This window comes from Acanthaster planci, linkage group LG03 (genome assembly GCF_054643075.1).
Source record: "Acanthaster planci isolate LZ-2023a linkage group LG03, COTS_SCS, whole genome shotgun sequence".
In the NCBI taxonomy this organism is placed as follows: Eukaryota; Metazoa; Echinodermata; class Asteroidea; order Valvatida; family Acanthasteridae; genus Acanthaster; species Acanthaster planci.
This window is the reverse complement of record NC_141779.1, coordinates 20766559-20791017: the sequence shown is the minus strand read 5'-3', so window position 1 is coordinate 20791017 and position 24459 is coordinate 20766559. Positions and strand designations below refer to the sequence as shown.

General features: G+C 41.5%; 1 protein-coding gene across 1 annotated transcript; it reads left to right on the top strand.

The window, feature by feature from the left end:
- The first annotated feature begins 3524 nt into the window (after positions 1 to 3524).
- Positions 3525 to 22853, top strand: LOC110973078 (uncharacterized). The gene is made up of 11 exons (XM_022223550.2): positions 3525 to 4197; positions 6112 to 6252; positions 9196 to 9415; positions 10250 to 10341; positions 10569 to 10661; positions 11355 to 11513; positions 12386 to 15523; positions 15943 to 16093; positions 17229 to 17337; positions 17696 to 17880; positions 20679 to 22853. The coding sequence occupies exons 1-10, from the start codon at positions 4134 to 4136 to the stop codon at positions 17876 to 17878; spliced, it is 4350 nt and encodes a 1449-aa protein (XP_022079242.2). The 5' UTR covers positions 3525 to 4133; the 3' UTR covers positions 17879 to 17880; positions 20679 to 22853.
- Positions 22854 to 24459: the final 1606 nt, after the last annotated feature.

The following is a 24459-nucleotide window of genomic DNA, read 5'->3' as shown; positions in this document are numbered from 1 at the left end:
TTTGAAGAAGAACTCATTTGATCATACAACAAAACAGACAGGTAGAGTTTGAGTTTCGACGGTCACTTTTTCAACGGAATGTCAACATTGCACCTCAACAGATAAGGTGAGGCTTATCGAATGTATAATGGATGTACGCACACATCGAACTGCCTTTGCTCCGGTCATTGGCCCTGCGGGGAATGCTTTTGCATGCAAGCTGTTTAAATATGCAGTTTAACAGATTTTTTTTCAGTCAAACGCTAACTGGGTTTAGCTTGCATGCATAAAAGGTATTGCTAGTGCTGTAATGGAACTATATAAATCCATTGTTTCATTAATGTCAAATTCCGAAGAGGTGACTACATGTACTTGCATTCAGATTGTCGTTGTGATTTACTGCCGAGGAGATTAACATTTAAAATTTGGCGAAGTAAATCACCTGTCCAAAATGACCATTCCATTCTGTACATCCAGTGGTCATTGTCTTTTTCCAATGGTATGGCCTGAATGCAATAACGATGTGGACATTTATGGACAGATGAGCGCCTCTCCAGACGCAGGAAAAAGGTGAGAACATCCTACAAAGAAATACAACAACTTTGCCAGACAGTGCTAGCTCTAAGACCGGACAGAACACTGTGCCCTTTTCAGCTGAGTCACCCGCATAATATAGTCGATATTCCGCTTCAACTCGTAACGCAGACACGTTTAGTTGAAGACGAGATTTTACAAACCAACATTCGCACGTCTGATTTCAATGCTCCCATAAAAATGTGACCATCCTAAGTCCCCTCCCCGTGAGTTTTCATACCAGTTGTACAACTGGATTGATTGTTGGGATTTCAAGCTATTCATGGTGACAGACGACTAAGATGGAAAGCTTGCGGTAAGCACCATGCAATATCTCTTTTTGAGTCTGTGTGGTTCTGATAAGAACCGGAGAGGCTCAACGTTTCGGACAGTGTGCTCTGTCCGTCGTCAGGAGACTGAGCAAGTCCTGACGACGGACAGAGCACACTGTCCGAAACGTTGAGCCTCTCCGGTTCTTATCAGAACCACACAGACTCAAAAAGAGATATTGCATGGTGCTTACCGCAAGCTTTCCATCTTAGTGGATTGATTGTGCAAGTGTATGCAATCGAGAGAATAATACCCGAAAGAATTGAAGAAATTAACTTCTTCGATTCTTAGCTTTAAAAAGTGGGGTCAATAGTCAATAATCATCCTTAATATAGTTTAATGTTCCCACCTGATCCAAAAACTTCGAATTAACCGCTTTGAATCTGTTCCCTCTTAAACTATGAATACATTGACTCATATAGCTACGGAAATCCCGCGATAGAAGAATTTCTTTGCCACAAGTTATCCCCATATTCTGACTTAGGTACTCGGAAAGCTGAACTTCGGAAACTTTTGAAAGCGGATTTCTCGCAAATTCACCGGACAAAAGCTCGACTCAGACCAACTGGCCTCCGGTGGGCCAAAGGCCGTACTGGATTCAGAAATTCTGTGCCAAATTGAGAAATTACAGGTGTAAGTACGGGTACATACTCATAGGCGTGCAATTTCGATGATCTGCCCGGTATTTTGTGAATTTAGGGAAAAGTGTGGGTCTTGTCTTTGGATGAAACATAACATAGCACTTATTTTGGGCAACTGTGGAATCGAAAGATTTGCAGATACTAAGAAACCAAATTCGACCAATCAGCTGTTATCTTCATGATTAATTAGTCATGCTACAACTTGTATTTAGCAAACAGGGCCTAAGCTTGGACGGGGGATTAAACAAGACTCCCTTAGATACGTCATAATGTTTAATCCCAACAGTCCTGAATCCTCCAATTTTAATACAATTTTGCACACACCCTAGGGAGTTAAGGTTAATATTATGGAACTGCTGAATATGAAGTTATATCTTCATTCGCCGAAAAGTACCATGTATATATTTTTCCAGTAATAATCGCCCTTAGATGTGAATGGCCTCTTAACTCCTGAAGGTGACATTAGAACCTACAGTTTGTCACCGTGACTACTGGCAGGTGCGGCCTTTACGTTTGTATTATACTAGTTGGTAGAGAAATGAGGACGTCGTTTTGTCACAATGGGGACATTTGACACAACGGTCCTTTTTGTTTGATGTGGGCATGCGCGCGCAGTTCTAGGCATGCGTGTTAGTTCTGAACACGCGCACAACCATAGAAAAGGACTGGTGTGTCTGCCGCCACCATGCGTCTCAAAGTCTCCCATTAATTTGAGGTAGAGAGTAATTTGCCAATCAGCTCACCGCATGCAGTGAGGATGGTTGTGATCTATTTACCAAGAACACACGCTATCTGGAATAAAAAAAATGCATTCCTCATATTTCATGTCGGTGGTGACACTTCATATGTTCTCCAGGCAAACAATCTGGCATTCAAATGCCCCAGTTTAATCGATAGTCTTCAGGCCTGGTTGGTTTTGACCAATGGGCATGAACAATGCACCTTGGAGGAGCTATACTGTGGACTGCGAGCCGTAATTCAGTGAATCTCGCAAACTGACTCGGGACCACGGACCAATTAGGCTGGCTGGTCACCTGACGAGCTGTGGGCTGTCACACCCAAGGCAAGAGGACTTTAAACCCTGGGATTTAAATTGATGCTGTCTCCAGCACGTACGTACAGTTGAGACAATTACAATGCTACAGTCGAATTAAATTAAGGAACAAACTCTTGAGAGGCGTGGCGTGGCAGAGTGACGTACATTCCGTGACACAAAGTTGAAGGCGGGTTTTTCTTTGAGTGGGGCATTGAAAATCTGGCACATATTAGACCGAAAACAATTGCAACCAAGAATGCGAAGTACGAAAAATTATCGCAGTATTTAGTGCCTGCTTCAGAAGAGCATGAGGGATTGTGTCAATCATTGAATACTGAGTCGAGCCGGTGTTATGATGACGTACTGCACCATACATGTTTGTTCTGGTAGGCCTACTGGCTGCTACACAGAAACGTGAAACAGTCGTTTATGGGCGGGTGGCAATCGGCGTGAGGCCGAGGAAAAGCACCCGACACCTCCTCTAATTGGATGAATTGGTCAGCGAAGCGGGATTGAGACCAACCACAGCTCGAATTACTCGCAGTCAAGTTCAACGACCGGCTGTCGTGCTTTCGCATTTCGCTATCTCGACGTTTTTTGTCATACGAAAACTTAGAGAGAGGTTTTCCTGGAAAGTGATTATTGTTGTTTTCCTCGGAAGTGATTATTCTTTTCAGTTGGTTCAAGGCTATGTGGTGTGTCAGTCGATGGAATGTGCTTTCACTTGCGAAAGTTTATTGGACTTTGGGTACAAGATCATTTTGTCCGGGGCCAAGGTGTGAACAATGTGGAATAGCTAGTGCTGCAGACACTTGTTTTCTGAAAGGTTTGTTTTATCATCCTGTTACTTTTTAAAAACGTCTTGAAAGATAAGTACTTCTAGCCACCATCGGTGTAAAGAAGGTACATTCAGGTTTGGCAAAGCTCCTTTAAATGCCTTAAGTTCATTTCGGGGAATTGCAGAGACGGTTATTCATGTCATTAGCTGACCTTTGTACTCTATCAAATCAGTGGGCGATACTGCACAATTGGGCCTGGAAGGATGAGAGAGTCACGATTGGAAAAACGTGTGCAAATCCAGTGGGGGATCCGTGACCCTACACTGACGTACATGTACTTAAGAGCAACGTACAATTTGAATTCCTCTTCGAAATAAAAGCCTGGCCAGCGATGAGAGAATAGATTGTATGAAGACTTTTACAACTAGTAAAATCAATCGATCTACGATTTTGAATCTCGTTTATGTCCATCGGTAACCCAGCAAAATGCGCACCACTGCAGAGGTTCATTACAGTCGGGTGGCACAGAAAAGCCTCCTCGACTTGTCCTCGCAACTGTGACGAAAAGCATGGTGGTGACTTCATCCGGATGTGTCAACAATTAAAGAATTGATGCAAACCGTAGATTACAGACTATACTTGTAAAGCCCGAGTAAGCAATCTTCGATATATAAGTCCAACCCAATGACCCCAAAAAGCAGATAGTCACCAGTTTTTCCAAAGGGACGGAGTTCGAGGCACTCTGTATTTGTCTCAGTACAGGTTTTTGTTCCATCGCCTCTCAGCGTGCGTGGGATGATGCTAGTCAAAAGCATTTTGCTTTGTCTCTCAGCCATACAAACTGTACAAGCTTCGAGCGGTAAGTACATTCAGCCTTGTCAGTTTCTCACAGTCTTTACTAAATTTTATTTACGATTTTTTTTTAGCCAGAACTACGAAATAATGATAGTCCTGATCGTTCCGTATAACCTTGTACCCCAGGTGCATACACATAATACGCAATAACGGTTTTCCGTCAGGCTGTCATGCATACATAAACGATTCATATCCTTGCCCTTCGTCGGCTTCCCCTGAACGGTCTTGAGGGAGCAATAGCCCACAGTCACACGTCCCATCAACGGAATCCACGGCATTGAAAATTTTCAACATTCTTATTTCATTATTAAATTATTAAATAACAAAGTGTACCAGGGACAGGGTGAAAAATTGTCTCATTCTTGAGTTAACTCGTAGGTACGACTCATACGTCGTATATAAACTTGCATCTCGTACCTACCACTAATTCATACCTGCGAAGTATATACAATGTACGGACAATTTGTATCTCATATATACGAATTATATCTCGTACGGATGAGTGAAAACTTATATTAAACTCGTACGTTTGAGATTAAGTCGTAGGTATATGAGATATGGGTTGTGGTGTATAAAATATAATTCACCTTTAGACCGCTTTGAGATTGCCCACAATTCGTATTTGGGCTGCCTGGTGTCAGATTTATCTAAAAAATATGATTTTTCCCATTACTTATTTTCATATGAGTTCAGGAGTAGTCTTTATTTTGGTCTTTTAATAGCTGCGCAAGATCTTTTTTCAGATTTCTTGCATTATTATCATTTTTGTACTGACGGCTTTCCATAGTCTTACCGACCATTTGTGGGCAAAAATACCATGTGTCGTTGAAAATGCTCTTGTGTGGATTCATAATGTGGTAGTCGATTCGGCGCCTGATCGTGGGGTGGTGGTGGTCATGATTGGTGGTGGTGTGGGGTTGGTGGTTAAAGCTGTGATGGCCTGATCAATGGTATTACCGAATTACTCGCAAGAATCCGAAAATACAAATATATGGATTATCTTTATCTCACCGAGATCTGAATTCGCCGTACACAATCACGTAACATATTACAGAGCTTTTTGATAGGCTACAGATTAAAATAGCTTGTAATCTGTAAAGCATGCGATTTGTTTTGTTGCGGCCACCTGTTTTTCATTAATCACTGCGTAACAGGCGAGATAATTATTTCAAAGAATGTGAAAAATCTGGGCACAAAAGAGGGCAAGCTGTAAGGAGGAGACCACGAGAAGCAATTACGGTTTTAGAGGCGGGAAGAAAACCCCAGAGGACTATTCTGGGTAACTCCCACGGAATCAGGTAGGGACTGAAAACTCAATCCACATGTGGACCTGACTAAAAAGTTAAACCGTCATTCAACCCATTAAGCAATGCCACAGTTCATATAAAAATACACAAATCAAATCAAAGGGACGGAAGGTGAAACAATTTGCAGCACGAAATACACGTTGAAATTACAAACATCGTACAATTATGAGATACCACTGTTCCTTGCTGTTGTGCTAAATCAGATTACCTGAAGAAAGTTTCCTATCCAGGTGTTACTATTGGAAGAACGTTGGAATAAAGTAAACTATGGACGAGGTTGTTGGATTTACGCCCCTAGTCCGTGTACAAAACACTATGACATCACACAAAGCCATAAAAATGCAAATCAAAGCGTGCGTTTGTTTTCTATCTGAGCTAACGTATAGAACTTTTTCTTCCATAATCAGGACAGAAAATAGATGGGTTGAATTCAGTTTTAAAATACGTTGTACCCTTTTAGTATTTTGATAATACATGTATATTATCAGTGTGAGACTGTGATATTAACAAAATAATTATGTGTGAGTGTCACGCTTAATGCGTGAGAGTTGGTAGCCTTCTGACCGTTTAAATGAAAGCTATCGAGTTGCGTTTCTTTTTGTCAACGATAGGCTTATTTTTGGACGAGTGCCCAGTGTTCACACAGCGTAACACTGATTCCAATGACTTAGGTGACGTCACTGGGACGCCCGCCTATGATCTGGTGGCCAGTCAAGTTCAGTTTGGTTACCTACCGAACCAGCAGTATGAATGTAAGTTCGATTGCCAAACTAAAGTGTAATTTCAGTATTATTTGACACAATTTTCACGCAGCTTTCAATGGGTGGAAACTCAAACCCACTTCTGTCTTTTGGTTTTCCTTGATCTCTCATACGAAACCCCTATAGTGCCATCGAGTATATAATGGCACTACAGGAATTTCATACTGTCATGAAGTGCCGTCGTTGTAATGTTTGGGCAGTCAATATGAAGTTAGAGAATTCTCTGTAAATAAATCACAGGAGTGTCATTAAGGTAACGCAAACTCTCCACCCCATGAAAGCTGCGTAAAACACTCTTCTCTACTCTCAGACCATTTTTTGTTTTGCGAACTTGGCCCACTTTTTTCCAAGAAAATAAAACGTACTGTATATAAACGTACATGTACTGTATAACAAAAATTGAACATCGATTAGAGTTTGTAGTTTTTAAATGACTGCTTAATTAGTAATTAATATATACTTAAATTTGTTAGATTTTGAACTGAAAGGCAGACGTATGCTTGAATAAAGTAAAACGTAAATCAAGTGTAATTCCATTACCCATGTTTTGAGCTCATTTTACATACTCATCTCCACGTAATGACCACAGGGTTCCGGTGTTGTGCTCCCGGGTAATGGAGACAACCCCCCTACTTTTTTTTCAGAATAAAATACATGATTAATAAGGTCGGGTTATAACTTTTCATTCTTTGGTCTGGATCGATCAAATATAAACGAAAACATTCGGATGCGTTAACCAGGGGATCTCCCTCAAATTTCTTATTCATGAACAAGAAATTTTAGATGAGGCAAACGTAAAATCCACATTGCTATACTCAGAAAAAACCTGACGCCTGCAGTTGAATCTTCAGTGTCATAACGAGTTGGTGATGAGTTCCTTTTTGGTAGAACTAGTTAATTCTTCTTCCAGAAGACCATTTATTGAGGGTTTAGCGGTAGTCTGTAAGATATCGAACTAAACGTATATGGCTGCATAGCTAAAATAGTATTAGGTTTATAAATCAATCTTTGTGTCCTCTGTCAGAGTTATATGGATCTTTCATTACAGTAAAACTTAGCTCATTACATTATACTTAGCTTGGAAATGACAGAACACCCTGTTTTGAATAATAACGTTAAATACAAGTTACAGTTATGGATGGGCTCAGGAAAAGCTTTTATTCAATGTCTCTAGGCCTTTTATCTCTAAAAGTACAAGTTCAGAAATTCAAGTGGCCCCAACTCTCTATGATCATAGAATTCAATTCCAAATGTAATGCCACAGACAGGACTCTAAACAAGATAGGCCGCTTCATGTCATGTAAATTCAAAACACGGTTTCCTCGTGTAAATAAAAGACTCTGGCGTGGTCCATCGGTGACACCTGGCTGACACATCGTTGTGACTTCAGTGGTGATAGGAGACTTCAGACAACGTCAGTGTTTTATAAATTATAAATGACTCTCAGCGTTCATGATGCTCTGATGAACGTAACTGAGAACCGTGCCAACAACAGTTATTTGTGAGAAAGAAAGTTGCAAGTTCAACAAACATGTCCTTCTGATATTTTACTGTCGCATGGCACACCTGGTGCACGTGTACGTACCTTATCAGTAAAAAAAAAACTCGATTAAAAAGGGAACCTGTCCAAAATGTTTAAGACCTAATCAGGAGAATGAACACCGATCATATTCTGAGCTGCTGGCGCAGGCTTCGTAAACGGCCGGTCAAGACCGACCGACCGACCAAGTCACCGTTTACACGAAGAGCCACACAATAATGTAGATTTCAAAGAAATGGCCGAAAAGCTTCTCCTATATAAAACTGCAGAAACACTAATATGTTTATGTTATACCAACAAGTTTATGCAGTAAAAACCCTCAAATGATTCTGTGAGAGTTAAACTTTTGCTTGGTTCAAGTAATTAAAATGAACATAGTGGTTGAATAGCCGAAATCAACTAGTAAAGATGAGCGTTCGTCCGTGTCACCCAAGAATCCATATTTTCCTACTTTTTGGCCCTTTCGTACAATGTAATTTTCATAGGGAAGAGCACACGCAATCACGCCCGCGCCACTGTTAATGTAACAAAGGTGTGTGGCTCTTTGTGAAAATGAAAATCTGACTTGGCCTACTTTTCGGTCTTTCCATATTTTACGTTTTGTGCGTGTACGAAGAGCATTCAGATTTGTGTCTCTTCGTGAAACACAAAATGCGCTTATCGAGACGTGCGGCTCGTCGTGAAAACAGTGACGATTTATTCCCATTCAGAAATACTTTTTGAGTCAGAAAGTGTAAACAACCTTTAAAATTACATAAGTATTTCCAACTACTTCATTAAAAAAAAACCCTCCAGCTATGTTATAGTTTGTGTCTCTTGCGAGTACTGCAGCTCCTATCCATATCCTTATATGAAGGCCCATGCTGTGTGGGTGGCGCTGGCGCATAACGTCATGGGGCAATGCAGTGTAAATTTGGCACTGTCATTGCCAAATCAACATTTGGTGTAGTAATCAAAATCAGTAGCACTGCGCAAACGCGAGTGAAGATTGTGAACGTTCAACCTATATAAGGGAAAAGGAACCAATTGTGTTAAAACGCCCTTTTTGATAAGGACACTAAAGCTAGAATGTGGTCGTGCGGACAGAAGACTTTAAAAGGCTGAAGAGTCAGCCGCCAAACGACACAATATGCTCACTAAGCAGAGCTAAAAATTGTGTTGATTTAAGCGGATGGGGTTAAACCAGAGGGCCCATAGTAAACCCCTCGTGGCACGGAGCAAACCAGCGAACAACCCCGCTTATTATGGCCTAGGCAGGAGATATTGAACGCAGAACACAAGTGATGAGAGCACGGTGAGCGCTTCACACACTGGTACCCGCGCAACCTATGCCACCATTTTCGAATCTCCGTTGAAGCAAACTTTACTTTACAATGCGATCGTCATACTTGCAGTGAGGATCGAAGCAAGCAACCAAGCCCGCCCGTTCTCCAGATTTATCTTAAAGTCCGATAATTCTGACAAAACCTGTGAGGATGTAACCCTGGTTCCCAGCTCTGGAAACGTCAGATACCTTGAGGACTGTCCGGGAGTCTTGGTGTCCGACCGGCCTCAGCAAGCAAGCAATGCTTCCTTTCACTGGGAATCACCGTCTTGCGGCTGTGTCAAATTCAGGTATTAATTTCTTTTATATAGAACGATTGGGCACTTGCTCGTTTTTGGGTGACGTTTTTCCATCCACCAAGTTTCGACTATCCTGGATCTCAAAATGATGTTCCTGTCGGCAAGGGTAGATCCAAACCAGAAATGGACTTTGTATGATAGGCTTCTCAACATTAATAATGTAAATTAATAACGTGACCAGTTTAAAATATCCAAGCTGGCCGCTTTCCAGTGAAGGTACTTCAGCCAGTAATGAACGATACAGACACCTTGCTATCCAGATCATTGGATCTGCCGCCAAAAACGGACTAGACATTAATATGTCAAAATTTATGCTACAAATTAGGTCTGAAAAGGAGGCCGTTTTGAGATCCAAGATGGCGGCAACGATATTAGCAAAAAATGCCAGTGGAATTCGAGTTCAAGGTCAAATACATGCACATCGAGATATTTGAAAATTTCCATCGACAGGAAACCAAAAGGTGCCAGCCAATAATACCTAGTTTTCCACTCATGTATTTTTTGTGTAAATATTAAGAATTACTGAGTCTTGAGTTGCCTTGTGATTATGTAAGAGTCTGTATTGAGGTGTTAAATTTAATAGCTAACATAATTTAAAAGTCATTTGTGTCAGACTGCTCAAATTGTCATTGCTCCTGATTTAGAGAAACTTTCTTACTATATCCTGGAGAATGGAATCAAAGATTTGACCCGGCTGATCTTTCTTAAACTTGATCCAAATAGAAAGGAACTAAGAACCGTGAAACTGATATTGTCAGTGACTATTAATCGTGGAAGGGAGATGTTTATCAACTGAAAGAAATAATTCATTTTTTTTCTACAAAGAGCGATAGTCTTTGATGATACAACATCTCAGTCTACAAATCCTCAGCTCACTGTCTGCCCTTACTCGCCGGATTTAGACAACTATCTAAATAGTGAGTTTCTTCATAACTTTCGTCTGCTTTTCCTGTTCGTCTGTTTTCTTAGTCTATGTCCTACATTGTAATAGCTGCAGTTCAACCATCCCCAATGACTCGTTGCTAGGTTGCATCCGGTTGGTTCAGGCTAATGTCCATTTTCTATCATCTCTATTTTGTCAACATTACACGCACCCTCGTTTTACGCTTAAAAACCTCTCTTCAAAATTTCCCCCCACGTTAAGCTCTGCTGCACGAAATCGACCCGGAAGGTTACAACTTCACGAATGAGCGAGACAGCAATTTTGAGAACGAGTACGATGACGGCTTATTTGAAGGTATGTCAAAACAAGGGAGTTGTGTAGTCGATTTAAATGAACCATTTTCTAGTAAATAAGTTTCGACAGACTGTAAGCCATCCCCCGTCTGATTTGCTTTAAAAATGAAATGGGGAAAACTGGCAGTGAAACTCGGAATTTCCATCAGTTCCAAGACTTGTTGAACATGATTGTCATGTTAACAGTAAGAGGTCATATTCTAAAGAAGCAAAACATTCATTGAAGTATTGTCACTTTGTCCCCTGAAATAAAAAATGAGGATCAAAGAGAAAAAAAAGAGTGAAAAGCAAGAGAAACAGGGACTGGGAGGATAAATGCTAGCTCTCATCTAGTGTGAAATGGCGCCCTCCCACTGTTGATGGTGTATCAGTTTGTTGCTGTTGAATGCTTCCCCAAAGATATGCCCCCCCGGTGACTCTCGCGTTGTGCGACTGATGAGCAGGGATACTAGCTGTTAAGCACATTATAGTCTGAGAAAATCCAAAACATCGAGTATCTCTCGACCTGAATTTGAAATAGTTTTTACAAAATTTCACTTTGTCATGTCATGGCACAAATGCAACACGAGTAGTTTATCTACTAAGGAATTTGTCAGTAAAAATGTATCTCGTAGATAGCCCCATTTTGTGATTTTCAACCTTTGATATTTGGAATAAAATCATGGGTCCTTTATTCCTATAAATTCTGAGCCAGACGAAGATGTCGACGAAGGAATAACAGACGCCAACTACTCGGAAAAGCATCCCGTTGTTGTCGATCCAAAGATATTGTGTCAAGAATTCCAAGATCTTCGAGGCGCAGGCATGAGCCCTCTCCTTCGTCGTCGATGGTGGCGCTGTTGTAAACGAGCAGGTGCGTATGAGGCCCGGTCTGGCTATGGATGGTGGAAATAACACATGAGATGCACTTGAATGGATATGGTTGCTAACGATTGGCTTTCATAGGTTCACATGCTGTGTGCAGTCGTAGTCAAGTTACTCAGACACGACCTAATCTTGCACTGGCACAGTTGCAGATTGAGTGAGGGCGCTGTATTTCAGGTATGTCAAAGCACCATGAAGTCCATGTCAAACACTCCAGTCCCGGTCGTCAAGCGCCACCTTACATGCGTTAAACAGCGAGTAATTTTCCTGCTGTCGGATGCATCATTGCCTGAATTGCCTTACTCAGTCCAAAGAAGAAAGAATGAAAAAAAAAAACCGAACAAACAAACAAAAAACTTACAGCGCACTTCTTGTTTGCTAACTCAGTGTATCACTGGTCACTTTTGGTTGCACGCACAGTACTGTTATTAGAAAGAAGTTACAGATTTTGGCAGTAGTTTCCACCTTTTAATGGCGCAAGATATATTGCTTTTAGTGATAACTTAATCCTGACATTTCTGGTGCAGTTTTGATTGCATACTGTATTCTGTTGTATTGAACACTGTCAGTGTTAGGATCAGAGAAACAATTCCCGAGTCCATCTGTGACGAAAAATACACCTGATGGAACATTAAGAAACACAGAAGTGTACTGGTATTAATCTTAAGATTAAAAAAAATTGCCGTATATTCTGAGGACGAACATCAAAAACTCCTGATTTAGTAAACAGACGTGTATAAATAAACCCCTGCGACTACGGGCGTCTGTTCAGAAGTTTGGGTTTGCGATATCCAGAATACCTGTGAATCGGTAACCATTCATAATATCTAAGTGCTTGTTAAATTTCTCAATGTTTTCTAGGAGGTAAGCTCAAGAGATGTATTGCCAGGACCATACCAGCATACGCAAGAACGAAGCTGCGAGTATGTAGCGTTTGCCAAGCATTCAAAAGAAAAGCAATGACATCATCGCCTTCAGAGATGTCAGTGATGACAACGGTTTTCAGCGCAGGTAGTTGCTGCAGAATAAAAAGGCCAAATCGACAATTCCGGTGTTTTCAAAAAGTCAAAATGCAATCAATAGATAAGTTCTGTGATGGTCTGATTCCAGCCCCGTTTTTCCTGCCAAAGTCAGTTAGGAAACAGTTCCAACAGCCTGGTTTGTCGAAGACGCAGTATATCCACCCTTGCTGTGCAGATGAAGGGAAGTACCGCTACGACTGCTTTTCACGGGAACACGAAGAAGGTGCCGCCAGCCAAAAAAACCCTCTGATACTCACCGCCAGCCCTGGCGAACGTCTCTGTGCCCTCGCAAAGAGAAAGGAGGCAAAGTTTCCTGGTCTTAGGAGTTGCTGTAAAGTTGAAGATATACACAACAAGGTGATGTGCCTTGGGAGGGTTGTTCGAGCAGGTTTCGATGATAAATGCCAGAGGAGGCAATTTTGGGCCCGGAAAAAGTCGGCCTTAGGACAGGGTGTTATAGGAAAGCGAATCACAGAGTGTTGTGAAGCCACAGGCGAGGCGCGGTTTCAATGTTTCGTAACATCTGGTGATAAGCTGACGACATCCCAGGTTCAAAGTGAGATCAGTGTGATCCTGAGAGTAACATTTGGGGAGAAAAATGCTGCAAGTCATGAAGTGTCATCAAAGAAGGAATCATATGCATCCGAATCTCCGTCTGGAACCAAAGAGTCTGATGTGTCGGGCGACGCCTTTGCTGAACCTCAAGATGGCACTAATGAGGACAAGCAGTTCAAATTCTCTCTGTTTTCAGCTGAAGTGAAAGATGCAAAGAGTCAAAACAAGAGGCACTGCCAAGAAGGAGGAAGAGACATACGAAGAACCCGTCATGAGTTACGCATCTTGAATCGTCTCTGTGGAAACCGCAGCACAAACACCAGCAATGACGAAGAGCTTGACACAAGAAATCATCTAGTCAAGTGTTGTGCATTCAGTGGTCGGGCCAAAAGAATGAAGTGTTTGCGTTCTGCAAGGGATGAAAAATACGCCGCCACCTGCCGGGGGGAACTCACCCCACTAGCTGTCCGGCTTGGTGGTGCTGTTGGAGACGACAATCCATGCTGTAGAGAAGAGGAGCGCGAGGAACGATCATGTTGTTTTAAGGAGCTCCTGAGGACAAGGGAGAAGCTACTTGATCGTCGAGCACCAATGCTTGCTGACATTGAAAGCCTCACGAGTGATTCCCGCCGACAGGTAGAACCGACAAGAATGGACAGATTGTGTACAGCAATGGAAGGACTTCCAAAGAAAGATTTCAATGACACAGTCTTCCAATGTTGCAGGAACGAGGGCAAAAGAAGGTACCGCTGTTTGACGCAGTTTTTCCGGGCTTACGTAGACAAGGTCTGTTCCGGGCAAGACATAGACACTGCATACCAGATTGGATATTTGGGAGAGATCCGGGATCTCAATTTAGAACATGCATGCTGCCAACTTGAAGGGCGGGAGAGATACCGCTGTGTTCTTTCAGCAGACAAAAATCACGGAGAGCCTAATGACATCAACGTCCAAAGCCGAGAGCGCACTCCAAAGACCCTTAAACATAAACGTCACCGGAAGAGAGTCGGCAGTTGGCTGAGTAGTGCAAAGGGGGAGATATGCAAACGCGTGGACGAATTCTACAGCGAGGATCTTCTACAGGTCCTCAACGTTTTGCAAAGTGCACTTCCACCTCACCATGAAGTCAAGGAAGCATTGGGAGAGGAAGCAAAAGACCAAGACATTGGAGAGGACAGCCAAGACGGCCAGAAAGAACGAACAAAACCTAGAAAGTGGAAACCAAAGACTCCAAGTAAAAAGAAAACGCGAAACGGTGGAGACCATCACAGCAGAGACATGAACAGTGAAGAGGAATCGACAGATGAAAACAGGCGACTGAACAACAAGGACATCCTTGGTAGAGACCTGGACAGAACAGAGATGGGAGACAGAGTGCAAGAGTTTTCAGAGGACAGGGTCAGGGAACGTCAGGGCCACAAAGGGAAGAAAGGTGACAGAAGTAAAGAAAGCAGAAGAGGCATAAAATGGCTTGATACAGGTCATACAAGAGGGGAAGGAAGACGCTGGGTAAAAGAGTCTTGGGAAGGTAGGGACATAGATCATGAAGAGGAGGGGACAAGACAAAAAGGCTTGGATCGTCTGAAAAGTCACTATGACAGGGAAAGGGAAAGTGGAAGGCCTGCTAGACGTCAAAACAGGACCTCTGAAAGATATGGATCAGATGAATCCTACTATGATACATTGGGAGAACCTGAAGAAGTCGACAGGAAGGGGCCTAGAAGGCACGGGGGTCGTCGCAGATATTTCCGTTGGTATGAGAGAAAGAACACCACCGGAAGTGCACTTTTCAATGATTCATCCGCTGTTTTCGGGGGTCTAGCCTCTTGTTGCCAGCTTGATGGGCGTAAGTTCAGTAGCTGCCTGAAGACCTTGCAACACACCTTACTTGATCGACTGTGCGACCCTGAAATCTACATTGAAATGGGGAACTTTAGCCACACAGCTAGAAAGATCGACCACTGTTGCCTGCTGCAGGATAAGCACCGATCCAAATGTTTCTTCAAAGAGAAACATTACGACGACTGGGAAGAAGAACAACCGGGCCCGCCTGACGTTGGTACGTGGCAAGAAGAGATTCGGTTCGGAGCAGATGGTGAAACGCACAAATTTGCAGAAGATGACGATCGATCAGGTCACCAAAATATACTAAAGGGAAAGGGTGTTGAGGGTGCTAAACGTGCCAGGAGAAGTGCAAGTTGGAGGGTACCGGGAGTGACCAGTGGTGAGTGGGACAGGATTCCTCGTCTTCCAAATGACAAGACCAGACGTAGAAAGCACCGGCGCGGTAAGAGGGCAAGGCACCATGGCCTGTGGAGCGATCGACGTATAGGGGCAGTGTGCGTTAATGTTGTGGGCAGCGCAGCTCTCGGGGCATTCGGTGACTTTCTGGATACAGATAACAGTAACGTGAACTCAGAAGGTAAGCATCGCTCTCATTGGCCAAATTTCATAAAGACTGCGTGAACAACATTTCATTGACACATACACAGAAAACACTCCATTAGAATTACAGTCATCAACAGAATACCAACTGTAACCATTTTTGACAAAATGCACCACAGAACAGCCAGATTGGACGCCAGTCTTTATTATACGACTGACGTAGTTTGGCCAGGGAGTCCAGCTGGGCCACACAAAACTATGACTTTTAAACTTTTTGGGTTCCTTGATCGCCCGAACTCTAATGACAGGCATCGTGGCCGCATTTTTTCAAGCTAAATGTACTTGTATACTTCATTATTTCCAGCGCTTATATATCTTTGGAGTGCAATCGGCACAGCCATTTCGGATACAAATGCGTGAGTTCTGAATTCAACCCCAATCATTAATTATTTACAGAACAGGGACAGCACGTCACCATACAGGACGTGGGGGAGTCACTCCGTGACTGTTGTGTCATGGTAAACGAGGTGGAGCGGATAGGCTGTGTTAAACGGATCAGGAGCCGCCTTGCTGACCAAAAGTGTACAGGAATCGGAAAGTCAGGAAGGTAATACTTCAATTTCTCCATAGAAATGGCATAGATTGTTATCCCTCGTGTTTTCCAGATCAATACTTTGTAAAACAAAATTTTTAACAAGGATTTGAATTCTCTCTTCACCTTTCAATAAGGACTTAATTTGATGTGTTTTGGCTGCTTTTCTTTGTCTAGGTTTTGCCCGCTCTTTTTTAGAACGTTGGATTCTAGCTTAATTGAATTGACACAAACTCGGGTACATCTTTTAGTTGTTCCAAGATTACATCGGTCCAGAGGTGACAAATCTGTCAGAATCGCTTCTCTCCAAGCACATGTATATGATCTTGCTTGAAGAGTTAGCCCGAATTTTTTCTTGTATTGCTAATATTTGTAGCGCTATAAACAATTTTAAGTGGAAATGTGCACTTCATAGAAATTCTTAAATATTATTATTTAACTTCAAAAGTGGCATCGTAATTTGAATCCAAAGTTGCCCATTCTCCCAGTAAATTGGCGATATGTAGTGACGGGCATATCGGAATGATTCATATATAAGAACATGTAAGTATCAGTGGAGCTCATTTTGAGTGGTTTGTAAAGTGGTTCGAAAAGTGCTAACCATACTATCACGAGGTTGATATAGCATTCCTCAATTTCATAGAGTCCTGTGGTGGTTTTAGTCTGATAGGTTTCGCTGCTATGACACACGTGTAACAATGACTCCAAGGCGCAAGAGGAAGAGAAGCGAGTGTGTATCCAGCACTGACGGTGTTGACTACTGTCGATGTTTCACGTAGCCCAAACCCATGCACCTTAATGAATGGAGCAAAGGCATGCACTCGGGCGTAGGGTAACAGCAAGAGCGTCATAGACTCGGGACTCCATGTTCGTGTAACAATGGGAAATAGTCCGAGAATAGACTCGGAACTGTAGATTCGTGCAAGACTGGGCCCGGCTTCGCCTTGCCTGTTCTTAGCACAAATCTACAGTTCCTCGTCCATTCTCCTACACATAATTCCAGGTAATTGTAGACAATGTGTGTAGTGCTGTATGGCGTAGTCTCGCTGTACACGTGTTCGAATGCTTCTGGACAGATACACTGTGCTTTATTAGAGATACACAGTCTAATGTAACCATCATGAAATACTTTCGCGTTTGGTTACAACAGTGGCCCACAGAGGCGCCATCTTCCATTCCCGGCGTCCTGTTGTGACGTCACGGACGAGGACAGATACAGCTGCGTGAATGGGGAGCGACCGCGTACAACGTTTCATAAGGTACGTCTTGCTAGCAGCAACGTGCACCACTGAAATGCGAGGAGCGTATGTTTGATTTCCTGCATGCTGAACCAATAATTCGCGGCTGGCAAAGATGCATTACGTCGACCCTATGGTGACAATTGAAGACAATCCTGCCAATGCAAAGTTTATTCACTTCAACGAAAAAACAGGCTACTCCTTCATTATCGAAACAGTGCAATCACTTTCTTTCACGATTTAAATAGAGCGCCATTGAACGGGCCATGTTCTGTCACAGTAATGTTCCAGAATGTTTCTTTTCCATATTCCCGTAGTTGGTAACCCAGAAACATGTGATCATAAACGTTTCAATTTAATTTGTCGTGTGTGAAAACAGAAACAATCCTCCCGCCCGAGATCAGACTTCGAGGAGCGCAGTGGTGACTTATGGCTAGCACAAGCAGCGCCCTCTGCCGACGAGAAAGAGCCTCGCCACGACATCGTGGATCCTGTCGAGTTTCGTAGCGCGGTAGTGTTTGGCTCGACCGATGATCGGAGGGGGGACTCACCACGCGGTTAAAGGTAAATATAGGGTCTTTTCTTCCTGTGTCACAGTCATATTTTGCCCGTACATGACTGTTAAGTCCATGCAAACTAATGGCTGGCCACCAGTCGTCAGTAAACAGCAAAACATATTACAAATCCAGTTTGGCTGTATCAATACACCAAGTAGTGAACACAACTATTCGAAACGAATACACAACCCTCTTCAAAAGTACATGAGGCAAAATTAATGTGCATTTAGTGGTAAAAATCTTAAATCAATCGAGGGTAGTATTTCCGCAAACCTAAGCGGCCCGTAGAGGTATGTGCTAACGCGTCCTCAGAGGGAAAAAGTTTTGTATCACTGGGTTAGGTTGAGTAAACCTTGTGTGCATTTGCTGTAGGCCCCTAACTCAGTCAAAAACAACAAAACCAGTCTCTGAGTCTGAGACACCATAGAGACGCCAGCAACGCATAATGCGAGAGAAGTCTATACGCTGGTGAACAAAAAAGTAAAGTTTTGTGATTTTAACATTGAGAGACCATAGACTTCCCTGTTGCCAGTGACGTAGCTAGGATTTTACTGGTGGGGGGGGTGGGCACCAGCATCTCGGGGGACACCAGCTTTCAGTGGTGTTTTTTTTTTTTGGGGGGGGCATGTTTTTGTTAGCCTTGCTCAATATCCATTCCTCCGTTTTTTTCAGTGGGGGGGGCACCTGGGGGGCACCGGGAATTTGTGGTGGGGGGCACGTACCGCTTTGGCTACGACATAGATTATTCACGATTTGCTTGTCGAATGATTTGAGAAGTTTCAATGTTGCACACTAAAGCATTGGTACAGGTCATTTATACAGAATGGTAACACTCTGGAACAGAAATAAAACTCATTGAAAGTTCCAAACAGTTGATGTCAGCGCACACTTTTAGAATTAATTACGTTGATTTATTTTTGTTAGGGAAAATCATGTGCTGATGTTTTAAGTCCACTAAAAGGGCTCTTATCGGATTTGGGGCAAAGAGTTTGTTCTCGATTGTGCAAGTTTGTACATCGGTGGATCGAGCCGAAATTTCTTTTTTCAGTAAATCAGAGTCCGCGCCTAGAATTTCTGGACAGTTCCGAATATGCTTACAGAGGAAAAAAGGCAGAGCACAGAACACCTTCAACAAGGGTTTTATTAAGGAGAGGCTGCATTTGTATCATTTATAGTAGTCAAAGTGTGGAGATGGAAATTGTTCTCAAACCACTGCCTGGCGATATTGATTTCAGAAACCAATTAAGAGTACAATGATATCTTCTTGCAGGCGAATGCACGGTAGCAGGTGTGACATATTAATTTAACATAATTTAACATTAGCAACCGAAATCGTAGTTTGCACGCACATGCTTTGTTGTTCCATGGGGGAAGGACACAGAAGGAGTTTGAACTGCCCGGGCTGTAACATCTGGCCAATTACCGCTTTCTGGCATGCCTGGCATGTCCATAGCCAGAGTGCAGCAAACGCTTGATACGCGCCATCTGTTTCACAAGCACGAAACCCCTGTGTACCCTATGATTGTGCCGCCGCAATTTGTCGATGGTAATCTGCATCCTTAAAACTTCGTGTACTGCGGTATAGGAAATTGAATATTCATGCCTATGCTGGTGCTTGGTATGACCTTATGACAGCATCAAATTTAATGCTTGCGCAGTTGCTTGCATTACGCTGTGTCCTTCCTCTATAGTTGCCCCAAATTTATTCATTTTGCTAGCTTAACATTTGAGGCAAAATTGTAACTTTCTTGACCCGATCCACTCGGCATGTTTGGCCAAGTTGGAAACTATTAACTTTTCCACATGCATATGTAGATTATTTGTTTGAATTTTAAGAGGGGGTTGGTTACGTTTCCTTCTCGATTTTTCGATTGGAATTTTACAAATTGGTTTAAATATACTCAAAGAAATGCAAGAGTCTATTAAGTAAAGAAAGGCCACCGAATCCACTTGACAGGGGCACAAAAGTAAAACAAACCAAACTTATACAACCGGAATCATGACCCAGTCTGTGGACAGACCCACCCCCCCACGTCACGGGCCATTCTCCAGGGGAGTTGCCGTTGAATTTAATTGCTGACTCCAAGAGATCCTAATCAGGTCCCAGGGAGCGGTTCATTGTACCAAGGCGGCCCCCTGGCCTTCCTCGTATCGCGGAGATTTCGTTACTGACGGAACTGCGCGGGAAACTCGTTCGCCGCTTGGGAATTGCGTGGGGACTCCGGTTCGCTCATTACGTGGTCCGTATCGGAACGGAGGATCGACCCTTCTTCCCTCTGAAACTGACGTCCCATCATAGTTTCTGTGTCCTTCAAGGCTAACAATTAAGGTGTATATATATAAATAAAACAGACACAACTTTTTCGGACTAAGTGGAAATGTTTTTTGCTCGACTTTTTTATTTACGTCTTCTGTTATTAAAAGCTATCGTGCTTTTCGTGGGGTCTAATCGATTAAGACTTATTATTATTATTGTTTATTATTGATGTTCAAATATTATTGTTTATTAATTAAAAAAAACTGTTTCTAAGCTTCTCATACAAAGCATTTAATTTCGACACCAAACGCAAGACTATAACTATTGATTCGTCTTGAGGGGACTAAAAGCCAATGAATTGCCTTTAATTCCATTTAATGAAACGAACAGACATCTGTTCTTATTCAATACGAGTGAACCCTTCAGCATTTTGAAATACGTATGGGCTGCATGCGAGACATAGACTCTGGATCTAATGTTTATTTCAGATGATTAATTTATCTTGACATATATCATCGAATTTGCTTCTTATTTTTATATCCCCACAGACAGTTATCGCTGAGGCTGAGACAGTAATCTGGCGAGGTATATTCAAAGGAGGGGATCATTCTGAGGCAGAATGGAACAGATAACGGGTTTTTTCCCCGGGTTTTTTGTTATTTTTAAGAGTGATGAGTGTTACTGTTGATTATTATAACGGTCTAGAGATACAGTTTAGCGTCATGTATATTGTGACATCATTGGATCACCACTGGTATATCAGCTGCCTTTGATAAATCAGTTGTGTTATGTGTAAATCACACCAAAGCGATGGCATCACCGATAAATACAAAAGCCCATTAGTGCCATGGCAAGTATGTGTTTGTATTTCGTCATTACGGATTATTAATTCGATATTACGAATTATTAATTCGATATTACGGATTGTTAATTCGTAATTACGGATTATTAATTCGTTTTTACGGATTATTCATTTCGTTGTTACGTATTTCTCAGGCATTCCTGCAAGTGGTACAACGAGAGTGTGAGCGGTTTATTCGATGCTACTTCCTTCTTGTTCTAGAAGGAAACAAACACTCTGTCGAAAATTGCGAAATCTTGGTCTCTTATCATAAGAGCTGATCTTGGAACTGCAAACAATCACATCCGACAAATGCAGCAGTTTCTTAGAGGGGATCATGAAGATTCGTTTGCTTAAGACAAGAGTTTCATGTAGGGAACCAGTCAAAACCACCAAAGGATTGAGTGTTGGTGGAACATGCTTAGAAAACACTTCACTCGATTTTGGATGTTTATTTCTGATGACCAACAGCAGGGAACATCTCTTCAGAATTACATCTGGCCAGGGACACTCAGTTCCAGCGAGTAGACTGGTTGTGGAAATCCTAGTGTAGCGCCTCTTGGCGCCAGAGTCAGTCACTCTAGTTAACCCAGTTTTAAATTTTCTTTTTTCCTTTAATTTTTTTTTTGCAGTAATAATTTTCTTGATTTTGTTTGTAGAATTAAATAGATGTACCTACGGTCAACATAAATTAATGGTCCTGTGTTTTATCATTTTGTCAATTTATTTCTTTCATCTTCACTGTCGTCCTCCATGGGAAGGACAGACCCAATGAATAAATAGTTGCAGCAAAGACATTAGGTGATGCCTGTATACTTTGAATTAGCTAAATTTAACAAGGCACTTAAATGTACATGTAAAAAAACAGATATGTTGCAGAAAACTTGCTGCTGTTTTTAAGGAAAACAGTCACAATGAAGATGTATGGCTGAACTGGACAATGTCTATATTTTTGACAATTTTATAACATATAATTTGTAATATATAATTTATGTTCTCAAAATTAACTTCAATCTATGTTTCACAGATTCGGAATCTTTGAAACATATCCTCATTTTATTTGAGAAACCATTTACAGTAAAACTGTTCCTGTATGATACTTGTATGATTCTCAGATCATCAATAATTTTTGGATGCAACAAAAGAAAAATACATGTATCTTTCAAAAGTACGATAAAATTCAGTCTTTTATACCTTTTGGGGTTAAAACCAAAGGACCAAGCTAACGATAAAAGGCATATAATAACTTAATAAACAGTGGTGAACAGAGTATTGCTTTTATCAACAGCCACTCTATATTAGCAATATCTATAAATGTATTTTTGCAACAAGAAACCACTACTTAAAGATTTCAGAACAAAAAACTGCAACAAGTAGTTTCCATTCTTTTCCTTTGATAGATTTTGATAATCTATTTAACCGTCCATCACCCAAGCCTCACTTTGTAAGATTTTGTTAAATTCACGTCGCAAATCAACAAAACTTTCGTATGTTGCGGGCACCTCCAACACATTTCCACATGTGACTGAGTGGTCTTTTTTCAAAACCTGTCGATTGAGTAAATGTCACATTGATAACATTCACTGGAAGTACACCAGATCAAATAAAATAATCCGTAATAACGAATTAATAATCCGTAATGACTAATTAATAATCCGTAATGACTAATTAATAATCCGTAATACTGAAATAAATAATCCGTAATAACGAATAAATAATCTGTAATAACGAATTATGAGCACATACTTGCCATGGCACTAATGGGCTTTCGTAGATAAATGAGCGAACAGCGCAAATATAGTGAGAACAAGTACAAAGTCATCATAATAATCAGCTTATATTTGGTAGGTGGCACACCTGTTTTTAAACAACAGCGCGATACTGTAAAATGTGTATGCTGATTTTGTCGACAAAGACGGCATGTGTTGTGCAGTATTAGGCCTAAAGCAAAAATCTCTTAAAGTGCATGCTCATCGTTCCTCAAATAATTTATAAGATGTTTTATCGATGTATTCTACCTACTCAAACTTGTTAATTTTACCACATGGGAAGACAATACATCAAAAAACACCCCATCACAAGCGAATGCGGTCAGTGGGGAATTTTAATCACATCCTTCATTAATTACGAAAGCCCGGACAAGCTGACCTTAACAACCCCAGTGGGTTTATTTTGTCAGCCAGTTCTGTTGATTTCAAGCGCTGACATTTTGGGAGGTGTTTTATAGAAAACACACCATTTTGCTTGCCTTGTCAACCAATGATTAGTTTCGTTAACATGTTGGTATTTTCTTTAGACTTAAAGTGTATCCTTTGGCTTTTTGTATGACTTTTCATTATATACTGCTATCACTTTTATCTGTGACAAATAAACTGAGATGCATTGCGTGCTGTTTTGATTAGTGATCGCTTTAAATGGCAAGATTTAAGTTCAGGAATTTTAAAACGGTCTTGGTATGGAGAGTACGAAATATTTGAAGGAAAGTATTACCACAGTATTGCGGAATAACCCTTATCATGACTTTTTAAGTCTTCCTAACTCGTTTATTAAAGGGATAGATGTTTTAATGGAGTTTGAATTTGCCTTCATCATTATGAGGAACAATCCCTAAGAATTCGTTTATCAGTCTGAATAACATTTACCACTTCATCCATTCCTTTAAGCTAACGTTAAAGGCACTTTACAATGTATTCAGATGATGCATGCAGAGATGTCAATCAAATCACCACTACACCACAAAGCTAATTGCAGTCATAGTGGAATTTAATAGTTAATAATTTTGTCAATTTACTGATCATTTCGAGCAAAAAATGTATTTAAAGTTATGTATCAAAAGTTCTACTTCACATAGGATTCTGTCCGATAGCATCAATGCAGAGGTGCCTAAAACGACGGAGGGGGCCTAGAAAATTGTGACTGTAGTCTTTTTAACAGCCGTATTGATACACAATGACAAGAACAACTATACGTTAAGAAGGGCAGTTGAGCTGCAAAGACAGAGGAAGAAAAGTGGCTCGTTTATGTTTCTCGACGGTGTTGGGCGCAAACCAGCACATTTTGCCACAAAGTTGCCGTAGTTTTTCGTTCCTAAAATGAATTACTGAAAGCGTGTTTGGGTATCTAGTGTCGGCTGTTGCGTGTGGGTGCTTTCCACTCATGAAACCCTAACTCCCAAGGGTGTATGTAAAGTTATATTGAAATCGGAGGGTTTGGGACTGTTAGGGTAGGTATGAAAGGACCCGCTACTGAGAAGCGGCCCGACTAGTGTTGCCGTTTGATTAAAACCCCACAAGAGTTAGAAATCGTCATTTTTACCACAGCTGCAATAAAAGAAAAACTTTCACTTGTCATTATATTTGAATTCAAATGATCTGATAGGCTACAGGAGTTTGGCTTCGCAGATTGCCGTGGACAGCAACTTGCCATAGTTCAGCACTAAAAAGGGTAGGTGGTTTTCGAGTGTGAAGAAACTTACATGGAAGACTCAA